The sequence below is a fragment of the Haliotis asinina genome, chromosome 3 (assembly GCF_037392515.1).
Source record: "Haliotis asinina isolate JCU_RB_2024 chromosome 3, JCU_Hal_asi_v2, whole genome shotgun sequence".
NCBI classification, from domain to species: Eukaryota; Metazoa; Mollusca; class Gastropoda; order Lepetellida; family Haliotidae; genus Haliotis; species Haliotis asinina.
Window position 1 is genome coordinate 35,608,367 of NC_090282.1, and position 12,967 is coordinate 35,621,333.

A 12,967-nucleotide genomic window follows, 5' to 3' on the forward strand; every position below is an offset into this window, starting at 1 on the left:
AAGTCTGTACAGAATGTATAAACGTTGCATTTATATATGAATATAATGTACCTAGACATATTCTAGTTTTGTTGAATGTGACGGAATATGCGATAAGACAGTTTTTGTTTTCTTTCAGATGACAGTTGTTCAAGCTATGGTTTAACTGCCAGTTCTACGTATTCCTATATTTTCTCTCCGAGATACCCGTTGTCTTACCCGGGGTATGAATTCAAGTTCTTTTAACGCCATCTGCTCTATTGGAATTTCACATTGCTTTGTGCTCCTTAATGTTTGATAAACGTTTGATAAACGAAGTGAGTGAGTTGAAGATTACGCCGCAATATTCCAGCTATATGGCGGTTGTCTGTAAATAATCGAATCTGGAGCAGATGATCCAGTGATCAACAGCATGAGCATCGATCTGCTTAATTGGGAACTGATGACATGTGTCAGCCAAGTCCAGGAACCTGACCACCCAATCCCGTTAGTTGCCTCTTACGACTAGCATAGTCTACCCCGGATCTCGACGGGCCGACTAGAAAGATTTGTTGTTAAATACGTTCTGTATATTCTACCATTCTACTCTGTGATCTACCTGATAACTTAAGACGATTGTGCAATATTTACGAAATGAATGCAAACTGTAAATTACTTTTCTCATCTCCTGCAGTAATTCGGAGAAACCTACATACACACTTACCAGCAACTATCACTATCGCATAAAACTCGAGGTACTGAGTTCAGATCTCCCTGCAGAAGTAAGCGGTCAGTGCAGTCGTGACTATGTGTCTGTTTATGATGGTGAGTGCATTTAACCCTTTTCATTTATAATTTACAAGCCAGCATTCGTCTCTTTTAACGGATCCTTGAACATGAAACACAACAAAGTCGAGTTCATAAACAACCTACGGTGCAAAATAGATCGCCCTGAAAGAAACTACTATGTTTTCTTGGCGTTAAGACGACCAAAAGTCTCATAGTTGAACTCAGTGTACCATCGTTGTACATACGATCATTTCAAGAGACAGGGCAGTGAACTTCAACCAGTATACACTGACGCTTAGTCCCTCAATGTATATCATTTTGATAGTAACAAATACATGCATCTAAACTGAAAAGGAGACCCAATGAGTTGGGAGATGCAGAACATGGGGAAATCTAGAGTTGCTTCATTTAAAGTTTGAGCATTGCAGGATAGGCAAGGCAGTAGGAAGCAATGGGCATGAAGGACTAGAATCAGTTATGCCTTCCAGTACGCAGTCATCACATTTGATCTCTACTGGTTCAGATGCTATTGTTATATTTGCGTTTCAGATGGAGTTGTTTTGCTCCATTATTCATTAGGTACCCGTAATTGGTAAACCTTCAATTTTTAAAATGCTATATCTGAAGGAAAACTGTTTATAAGATATTCCATTTAATTTTAATATTAATTCATTACATTGCCCTTCACGTTTAAATACCGTTACCTGAATGCTTCTTGTTTGAATACAGGATACCAAGCGACCTCGATGCCACTGAAGTCCATTAATACCCAGAAATGCCGGTTCTGTGGAACTGAACGGCCGACATTTGTTAGCACCAATAACGTGATGCTAGTGGTATTTCACACACAAGGTACACCAACAAACACAGGCTTCCAGATGAGATACAAGAGTGGAGCGTTCACAGGTAATGTACATCAACACTTAGTGATACTCTTGTGAACCAAATGTACATTCATTATTCATTCATTGTGTCCGAATTGTGAAGATCGATGCTCATGTTGTTAATCACTGGATTGTCTCAGTTTGATTACTTATGGACAGCCGATATATGGCTTGATTATTGTTGAGTTTGGAGTAAACATCTGATTGATTGATTGTTAACTGATTCGCTGGTTGGTTTGTTGGTTGATTGTTTGTTCTGGCATTTCGCCAGAAAGACTTTCCTATGTCCATGAAATGACTTGTGTTTCAAAGGTGCTTGTGTCAGTGCTTTGGAAGGATATGCTCATTTTCGTTATAGTAATCTCCTTGCATTCCATGTTTCTGTTGTGTAGATGAATACGTATCTCAGTGTGGAGGATCTTTGACTGCTACTGATAGTGCCCAAAGTGTTACATCTCCGAATTACCCAAACAGTTACGACGGGTAAGTGATAACTGTGTCTTAGCGAAGAATTTTCGTCATAAGAAGAGATATCTGGTTGTTACCTATCACCTTCAGTTATTTTCACTTTGTTAACGTATACACAATAATTAATAGAACTAGTTTATATCTACCTCGAATACATGTACCCCATTTAATCTGAAGTTGTTGTAGCTATCTAGCTTGAAACAACAGGCTTACGATGGACATGTTGTGCAATTTTAGAATGTCCCTATTTTGTTTGATTCTAGAAACCACTTTTGAAATTTTACTTTCACAAAAGACCAAATTTTGTTAAATTGTGTCAAGTTTTCAAAATGAAAGTTTGTCAACTACGAAACTATTTATTTTTTATAACACTGTCAGTAACAGTGAAAGTAAATTATAAAGTCAATCTATGTATTATGTGTATGTTACATGTCTTATATTCAGACTCCCAGTCTTGTCTTTACATGTATTGTGTTCTTCGTGTGCCGTTGTCTTACGCGCTGAAAAGTAGTAGAACCCTGTTCTTTTTACAGTTGATGTGAACCTTTTGACCGTCTCAGTTATTAACATGATACAACCAGAATATTGCTGACTAAGCGTAAAATGACATTCACTTACTCATTTACAGGCGTTCTGTTCCTCTAACTTCAAAACAATCACTATTATTGTTTTGGTGTGATGTAAATATTTTTAGCATTTAGTTCAGGCAGTAGAATGTGACATCTGGTTGACGTCTCTCTTCGTCACTAGGAAAATCCGTTGTACTTGGACGATAACAGCGTCAGACAGGAGCAAGTACGTACGTCTTACCGGAACTGAGTTTCAATTTGATTCCACTGTCGTTGGCGAATGTCAGTACCAGTCAAGTAATCTGAAAATTAGTGACGGTGAGTTATGTCGCTATTATGCATGTGTTGTTCTATGTGCAGAGTACAATCGAATTCTGTTCATGAATGCACTGTGCCTGCACCTTCTGCATCGAGAACGATATGTTTTCAGTGGTGAGATGAAATGTCTATCACCGCAACTTCGAATATTATTCAACTTTTACAGCAACGGGATGCACGTGTGAGCAATGATACCTGTCATAAACTGACAGGCGTTTGAGATGATACGCCACAGTTCAAATACATACCCCATTTTGACACACATTACCGAGTCTGTGTTCTATTCCCTTAACGATGAGTGGCAGGCAAGGCAAATATAAATACCGTATTTTAACTTATGTATCTTGTTAAGGAGCCTGGCCTCCCGATCCCGTTAGTTGCCTTTTACGGCAAGCATTATCGCTATTTGTGGCAAGCATGGGCTGCTGAAGGCCTATTCTACCCCGGATCTCGACGGGTCGACTAGAAAGTATTGTTGCTATAAATAAGTTCTGTATATTCTACCATTCTACTCTGTGATCAACCTGATAACTTAAGACGATTGTGCAATATTTACGAAATGAGCTGTAAATTTCATTTCTCATCTCCTGTAGTAATTGTCAACTGACTCACGATTCTGACATGTTTAAGATTAATTGGAGAAGTTCATTCATGGGATGACATGGAAGGGAGGGTACACTGAACTGTTCGTGTTCCATCGCTTCATCTGTTTGCACTTGTTTCTGTTACAGGATCCAGTGATGCCCCCAACACTGTCTGGGAGTGTGGAAACGTCACCTTACTTCGGCGGCAGAGTACATCCTACGTAATGACATTGTTGTTAAGAGCTGAGGGTACTTACAGAGGAATGAATCTGCAATACTTGCAAACAAGAGGTGATTACTCTCAATAAAGCGATTTCTCAACTAATTAGAAATGGTTTAACGAGACCAATTATTCATGCTGAGTGTTTATATGATCATCTTCAAGTGAAGCATGAAAAAACATTTGAGAGTCATGTGGAGAAATATTTGTGGTGTATGGCTAGCTTTAAGTTTATGCCGTTTATGGTAGTATGCCAGGAAGATCACCATTGAAACTGGTCTTATACACTACAACCACATGGAAGTCGAACCAAGACTTTCAATATGATGAACCACACCCTTATTGTTGTGTTATTCCCTGGTGCCTCCATGTCAGGGTGCATATGATTACACGTGTTTCTCTACCACGTGGTAAAGGGTCAGTTGCTGGTACATCCATATATCGTGCATTGTCGCGAAGGATTAACGCTTTATTCGTTTTAATTTTGATTAATCAAACTACAACCTGTTCTCATGCGTTTAGAATGATGAGAGTGAGCCAACAATTATACTATATCACATCAAAAGAAAATCTGCTTCTACATAATTTCAAAAATAAAATAACAGTGTATTTATTCTTTCAGATCCCTTGCCTTGTGATTATACGATCAACATCAACGACAACGCGAGATCAGGGAATATTATATTTCCTGGAGATGTTGAGGGCTACAGTCGGTGAGTGGAAATAGAGTTTACGAAACATGCCATATCAGGCAAATTAAATATCTCCATATGAACAATTTGGAAGGGGGTAATTTTATATATTAAGAAACAGCACGGCCCCATTTCGTACATATGGTCAAGGTGTCCGGAGAAGTCATAAGAATCTATTACGTATGGTTTCCATCTGTTTGGTGTTTTAAAGTGTACACGTCTATGTAAACATATGAAAGAAAATGATTGAATTTCAAATTACTTCAGGATTAATACACTGTACCACGGGTATTTTGTCAATGTTGTTTTGTGGGGGCGGTGGTGTATCCTAGAGGTTTGTCACGTTAGAGAGAGAGAGAGAGAGAGAGAGAGAGAGAGAGAGAGAGAGAGAGAGAGAGAGAGAGAGAGAGAGAGAGAGAGAGAGAGAGAGAGAGAGAGAGAGAGAGAGAGAGAGAGAGAGAGAGAGAGAGAGAGAGAGAGAGAGAGAGAGAGAGAGAGAGAGAGAGAGAGAGAGAGAGACCGTCGGGTCCGATTGCCCATATAGGTAGAGTGTGTGAAATTCGTTTCTCTTGTCCCCCGCGGCGATTTAGCCTGGAAATTGCTAAAAGCGGCGTAATACCTAATACTTAAGTAACTCACTCTGTATTATCTTTTAGGAGCCGTTCCTGTTCGTGGTTGTTGAGAAGAGCAGATAGTACGAAGACTCTTGACATTACTGTTACAAAGTCTGACATAACTACATCGGAGAGCTGTACTGGTGACAAACTAATGATATATGATGGTACAGTTTCATTGACTCAGTGTTATTTCTATAATATCTTCCTGCTATAATGATTTATGATGGTACGGTTCTATTGACTCAGTGTTATTTCTATAATATCATCCTGCTGTAATGATTTATGATGGTACATGGATTTCCGTTTGAAAATAAAATGAAAATTGATAATACGCATGGAAAATAGAGAACGCTATCGACGTCGCAGACGACTGTCCCTATTCAATCAACTCAGTAATGAGGCGGTGAGATAGTCTTATGGTCTATGGTCACGCGCTGAAGACGATTCGATACAATGTCCGAAGCCCATGTCTAGTAGCCCTCACGCCGTGATATTACTGGATTATTACCTTAGACCGGCGTAAAACAATACTGACTCAGTCATATTATTTTTAGACTTACAGCCGTTGGAATCCTTTGTTGTTGTTCAGGAATCGTGAAAGATAAACTGCTAAATATTTGTTTCAGGTAGTTCCAGATCAAGTCCTCTCATTGGACGTTTTTGTGGTATTGGTTTGCCAAGTTTCAGAATGACGGGGAGAAATGTCTTCATCACATTTGTGGCTACATCCCAGCCAGTTAGCCGTACTTTCACACTCTCGTATCTAGCAGGTTGGTAGTTCGGTGTATAGATTTAAAGAGAATAATGGGTTGATAGTGCATGTTAATATTGTAATATTGTTTACAAAGATAGAGTGTCATTTTCATGTCCTTGGTCTGTTTGGGAGATTGAGAATGGATCCATGTTTCAGTGACATGCATAGACAGTATTTTATTCTAGTATTTGATATGAGGATCTCCCAGATTCCATATTTTTATTGGTGTTCATATTCTAGTTTTAATACAACTGTGATATGACATGAAATAAACAATGATATATATAACAAATCAAACTTATAACAGATTCTAGATCTACACTATTATAAGTAACTTACAAACTCGACAAGTTAACATTGATTTCAGCTGACCGCACATTCTGGAATCGTGTGAATAAATATGCTCAGAGGAGAGAGAGCACCCTTCTCACTCCAAACTACCCTCTGCACTACCAACGGTAACTACTGGTGTTTCATACTAATCATATATATATTATCGCACAGTTTGTTTTGCTTGTTTTTATTTTGTTTGTTGGCTAACGCCAAACTCGGCTATTCCATGGCGGTCTGTAAATAATGGAGTCTGGACCAGACCACAAAATGATTTGGAATACGATGACGCCAGAGTCAAGTAAGCGAGCCCGGTCGCCCGATCCCGTTAGTCGGCGTTTTCGACAAACGTTTGTTGTTGATGATCAATTCTCACCCGGTTATGACGCATGTGAGTGAGTGAGTTTAGTTTTACGCCGCACTCCGCAATATTCCAGCTATATGGCGGCGGTCTGTCAATAATCGAGTCTGGACCAGACGATTTAGTGATCAACAACATGAGCATCGATCTACGCAATTGGGAACCGATGACATGTGTCAGCCAAGTCAGCGAGCCTGACCACCCGATCTCGTTAGTCGCCTTTTGCCTTTTTTGGCAAGCGTGGGTTGCTGAAGGCCTATTTTACCCAGGACCTTCACGGGTCAAATATGACGTATGTAGTGAAAGTATGTTGTGAAAGTGATATAGACATATGATTCTAGGTCATGTTTAACTTTTGTTATTATTCTTAAGGAATGCGGAATATTCCTGGGATCTATACACAGTGACCATTGGTGAGAACGTTATCATAAAAGTAGTGACGTCAGACATTGAAGAGTCAGATGGCTGTGTCAACGACAGAGTTCAAGTGCACGACGGTAGTCATACTTTAATGTTCTTTTATGTTAAAGGTATAAATGACCAATGCATGAACGAGACGAATTTGTGACTAATGCCTTTAAAAAAAATATTGTATAGACAAAACAGAGCAATCTCTACAAATCCTTATTTACTATGCAGCCATCACATCGATCATGTTTTTATCTCGCATATAGCAATGTGCATTTTTCGTTTCAGGTGCCTCTAAGTCATCCAAACTTCTTGGACAGTGGTGTGGAAAAGATACACCAACATTCCGAAGTTCAAGACAACACATGGGTCTCTATTTAATAAGCAACGAAAACGACGTCACCGGTGCAGGATTCAAGATTAATTTCTATTCACTTAAAGAAGATAATGGTGAGTCTGTTTGAATCACGTGTTACAAATTAGTATTATTCACTTTTTAGTTTTTGAGTTTAGTTTTACGCCACACTCAGCAATGTTCCAGCTATATGGCGGCTTTATTCACTTGAGCTGAAGTTACATGCGGTAACTGCACAGTACCATCACACTACTACATGTACCTCAACAACCACCGACTCGTGAAGACTCGGATCAGAATCGATCTTCAGTAACGCATGTTTGCCGCAAGAGGAAACCAAAGGGATCGGGTGATCAGGCTTCCTGACTTGGTTGACACATGTCATCGTATCCCAAAATAGACATATCGATGCTTATGGTGTTGATCGTTAGATTGTCCGTTCCAGACTCGATTGCTTACAGACCGCAGCTAGAATATTGGTGTGTGCGGCTCTTAACAATCAGCCAACCAGCTACAACCACTACTACTTATTTTGAGTAGAATTGGTCAGGTTTGGCCGTCTGGGTTGATGCATGGTATCTCAGCTGTGCAGAACGATGCCTTTGATTTTAATAATTCTATTGGCAGGTCCAGAATCTATTATTCACAGAATCAAATATTCAATAAGCACGAATTTGCTAAGTGCAACAGCAGAATAAACGAACGTTTGTCAAACTGCTGTTTAAAGAGTCTCAGTTTCTCATTTTTCTCTTCGTTTTACGTTTATTAATGTACATGTACGCCACCCGTGAAGATCCGGGTTAGGATTGGAGTGTTGAGGTGCACTGAGTTGGTTGACACAGGCGACCGTATCATAATCACACCATCGGTGCTCATGATGTTGATCACGGGAAAATCTGGCCTAGATTTAATTATATACAGACCGCCTTCATACAGAGGCTGTCTGTAAATAAGAATATTGCTGAGTGTGGCGTTACACACAAAGCAAACAGAAAGAGGCACACATCACAGCAGAGACACACATCACAGCAGAGGCACACATCACAGCAGAGACACACATCACAGCAGAGGCACACATCACAGCAGAGGCACACATCACAGCAGAGGTTCCACTATCAGTTATGTTGTTAATGCATTATCATTTACAATAGAAGCAGTTACAATGTAAGTGGCAATTTTTATTACATTCCAGACTCAAATGTTGGAGCAATCGTTGGTGGTGTGATTGGTGCTTTACTGGCAGTTTGTCTTATTGGAGCCATTGTATTCATCGTCGTTAAAAAGCCCTTTAGACGACGACGCAGAGGGAAACCAGCAACAACCTATGCTGTGAAATGAGTTTACGTTGTAAATCTTTCACAAACGACAAGGCATTAGACGTGGTTTTCTCTTTGTAAAATACTAATGTATACTGCTAGTAACAAATACGGGAACACATGAAAAATCAGGTATTTCTTTATTCATTTCCACATTTTTACGTACTTTGCAATAAAAAGCAAGCAAAGGAACACGGAAAAGGATATAGGAATACCTGTACTGTCACGCGTCCCCTTATTAGTTTCCTGTAGTATATGTATCTATATATACATATGTACAGACGAATAGACCTGTATATATAGATGAATGAATAGATAGACAGATTAACTATTCTTCTTTGAAATCAGCACATAATGAATCATAGGAAACACCTTTGCCCCACTATGTGTCCATATAAATATCTTTTGTAAATATATCGAACTAACCATTACACGACAGAATATTAATAATTTATGCCGTCCATGATAAAATGACATCACCTGTTGACATTATCGACATCAATAAGAATGTGTCAGCGTTAGTGGGATGTCTTTATGTCAGTATCATGCACAAAGTCAATAACGGCACTGATTAAAACCGGTGTATCTATTCATTGATTTCTTGTCAGTCCGACCTGGATACTGATCATTTGAATCATTGTCCATTTTACTTGAAATCAGCATGATTCAGTCTGATTTCAATTTATCCATTACTTTGCATGGCAGGTATGATATTTTAAGTCCTATTCATCAGATAACCAGAATTGTCAAGATTCTGCGCTGACGTTTTTTATTCCTGTTTGGAACAATTCTTGTACTATTTCTTAAAGGTGCAAAGATGAATATGTGTATTATTATGTATAAATATGTAACTATGTATCTGAAGCCGATATAGCTTTGTCAGAAACACCATTAGTGAATGTTGTATGTCTTTCTGAACGCCTTCTTTGGTACTAGTTAAAGAATGAGTGAGAGAGAGAGTGTGTGCCAGTTTTCGAATGTATACTGATTTTGACTCGCTTTGAGCACATGGCAAGCTTTCTGGATAACAACTTTTATAGTCTTTACTCGGCGTTTTAGAGCCAATTTCTGCTCCTTCGTGTTATCCAGAAGACATGTCTTGGATTATGGTCGTCCAACTTCTAAGTGCCTCTGTAGAACTCCCCGTCATTTTTGTTACAACTAAACTAAAATTTGGATTTGATTATTGCACATTCCACGAAGAATGTAATAATTTTTCTTGCAACATACATTTTAACGGAATGGCTTTGTAACAGCTGACCTTTTAACATCTGTTTTCACATACATGTGAAGGTTTCACCTTGTTTTTATACCAATGTTTACTTTTTTACAATAATTATTGTATATAATTAAATTTGTCATGCTGTGTATTGAGATCAAGAAATGTGAAAACATATACGTTTTTGTTATCTTTTGGATTAATATTTCCAGGTGATTATTAGAGTTTATATTATTATGTTTTACAGATTTAAATAAGTTAATGCATCAAAGACGTTTGGCGATCAGGGATAGATAGCCTGATAAAGCATCAGCTTCAGCTCAGGGCCCTTCCCCAATTTGACACGTAATCCTATCACCAGACGGGACTTCTCCCAGCAAGAGATGCTTAATCTTAACCACTAAACCTTTTCAGAGAAAAAGACAATTCCAACACTACAGCCTTCTGCATTACCTAGAGTGTCAAAGGGAGTTATTCCTGGGGAATATTTGAGTACGCTTATGACAGGCATGACAGCGAGGAGTAGTATAGACAGTGGGGGTGTGGGGACACTGCCCATAGTTTAGTGTTTTCATCCACATTTGGCCCCTACGTTCTTAGAACAGGGTTACATTTGAAGGAACATCTTTTGAGATCATTCCCATAAAACATCAAACAGCAAACCCCATATAACAGTGATGTTTGGAGTCATTGATCTCACATTAACACAAGGGACTGAAGTCGTCAATATTATTTTGGTTGCACATTGTATTGTAAGTATTCTCTGTTATTAATCAATTGCTAGATATAAACCAAATTTGGCACTATTTCTTTATATTTACCGGGAGCGAAAACTTAACAGGATCCAGAGCCATAAAAAACACAATTGATAACCGTTTTAATGGTTTAGCACGATACATATATACATACCTAAAGTAATTCTCGCCATGTAATTGTTTTAGGAGGATTTATGTGTTCTTTCGTTTTCAGTGTTACGCTCGCAGGCATTAATCTAGTTCTATCTTTAACAAGTATATAGTTCATTATTGATCTCTTACCCGTTTTTTTCGTTTTCACATGGCACAAATGTTTGTCACTTGTGTAACTGCCTAGCACCTAGCGAGCTCGAGGTCACTGCCAAGTCCAACGCAATTTCTGACTCTCTGACGGTGTATTAAATATAGATAATGTTGGGGTCATAGGGTCCAGCGCAGTATTCATGCACAGCGGTTTCAACACTGTTAAGTATTTTAACTGAGTACATTTTTTCAATTATAAAATCAGACCCCTTCGTTCTTTTCCAAGCCCATTGTGACTGGCCAGCCTGACTGCTACAGCTATGTCGTGGCATTTGCGGTCCTCCTCCTATGTTTACCATTCGTTTTTCTTCACATAGAGAATAAACAATACTCCCCGAAAAAGCTACTAAATTATTATTATCCCCACTAACTGTAATGGCGACTGTAGCCATTAACATGGAAAAGTTCAAATGTTCAATTCATTTGCTTCATTATGTTTTCTGGGATAATTCCTGGCTTGGTTATTATAAAAAATATATGTTTTGTGGTCATTGCAAGGCCCACATCTAGGATGCATTGGATTTGTGCTCCAGTAATCATACACCAGTTTTAACATTCTGTCTAGCTAAGCTACTCGTATTTAGTTTTCTGTTTCGTCATTGGTCGTGTTAATAGCATCAGCCTTGTCAAATATAATGGTTGATTTTGAGTTACCATATCTGCAGGAAATGTCTGTGGTCCTGGTGGTAGTTGTAACCGTTGCTTGTTTGGGTATTACTGTTTCGCCTGTGGTTGATTTATTAAGGCAGTGTTAAGATTTCAAGTGTTATTGTTGGTAGTTAGCGACTGAAATTCGATTATTATAACACACTGTCCCTGTGTTAAGTTCCATGTACTCGGTACTATACACAAACCAATTCCAAAACGATAGATAGTCAATTTTAGAACCACTAAGACAAATCTACAGTCTGCTAAAACGTACCAGTGAATTATACTTTAAACAAAAAAGTAAATCAAATACAGTGAAATTACGATTGTGGATCTTCATAATTTAACATTGCCATTGAACATTTAAATCTCAGAATTACATGCATGTTTGCATGTACAGCGCGTGCCAAATCTTTCAAGAACTGTTATCATTTATATATGTATGGCTTCGGTAGCTTCTTGACTCCTAGGTCAGTGTAAAATGGTTTTATTCATAATTGTGAGTTTCAAGTAAATGATAACAGATTATACTTTCACTACATGTCAAGCTTAACCCAGTTTGTACTGGTGACTACACACTCAGTTTGATCTGGGAGAACAACCAGCCCCTGTGACTGATACGTTCACTCCGCACTTTCTATGCGATTCGGTCAGTGGTATAGGTCATGCTGTTGATCACTTGATTCCATACTCGCATTATTTATGAACCACCGTCATTTAGTTGGAATATGCCGAGGGTGTTGTTGTCGTCAGTGAGTTAAGTAACTAAACAGATTAGGTTCTCAAGCTTGCGTGATTTGCCTGAGAGTGTTTCAACATTTGTATGTATCGATGCTCCTAAGGTCGATCACTGGAGTGTCTACATGCCGCAATGTGACAGGGATATTTCGATGTTAAACAATCGATGGACAAACAAAATACTGCTATTGTTGTTATTATTGCCACAACCACTGCCACGAGTGCTAAATAATGTATGCTCAACTTAAAAATATCGCCAACATTTTACCAATTACGTTTTAATTTCAACCAAATACATTCACCGAAAACGACGTAGGCAACAAAGATATATCTCACACAACCTATTACGAAATATGTTGAACGATATACTACAAGAAAATAGGAGAACAAATAATATTAATATGGTCATTGAATATATGTATATTCGATCTACGAGCATCGATCTACGTAACTGGGATACGATGGCATGTATCAACCAAGTCAGCGAGCCTGATCGCCCGATCCCATTAGTCGCCTCTTACGGCGAGCATGTGTTACTGAAGATCAGTTCCACCCTGGATCTTCACGGGTTGAAAACACGTTGTAAATAAGTCGACGTGAAGCGTCACACATGATATAGTAGAAAACATTCGGACGGTTTTATTGATCGCTGGTTTCAACGCAAGCCTATTCAGCTCATGC

General features: G+C 38.7%; 1 protein-coding gene across 1 annotated transcript in view; it reads left to right on the forward strand.

Annotated features, from left to right (window-relative positions):
- The window catches only part of LOC137277888 (cubilin-like), a 41,027-nt gene extending 31,008 nt beyond the window's left edge, over window positions 1-10,019 (forward strand). Inside the window, exons 14-26 of the mRNA XM_067809876.1 lie at window positions 119-203; window positions 653-783; window positions 1,477-1,653; window positions 2,024-2,114; window positions 2,850-2,986; window positions 3,718-3,861; window positions 4,413-4,503; window positions 5,139-5,263; window positions 5,726-5,869; window positions 6,221-6,311; window positions 6,917-7,041; window positions 7,241-7,402; window positions 8,500-10,019. Coding sequence (XP_067665977.1) covers window positions 119-203; window positions 653-783; window positions 1,477-1,653; window positions 2,024-2,114; window positions 2,850-2,986; window positions 3,718-3,861; window positions 4,413-4,503; window positions 5,139-5,263; window positions 5,726-5,869; window positions 6,221-6,311; window positions 6,917-7,041; window positions 7,241-7,402; window positions 8,500-8,645 — 1,649 coding nt within the window. The 3' untranslated portion in view covers window positions 8,646-10,019. The remainder of the gene's footprint in view (window positions 1-118; window positions 204-652; window positions 784-1,476; window positions 1,654-2,023; window positions 2,115-2,849; window positions 2,987-3,717; window positions 3,862-4,412; window positions 4,504-5,138; window positions 5,264-5,725; window positions 5,870-6,220; window positions 6,312-6,916; window positions 7,042-7,240; window positions 7,403-8,499) is intronic.
- Window positions 10,020-12,967: the final 2,948 nt, after the last annotated feature.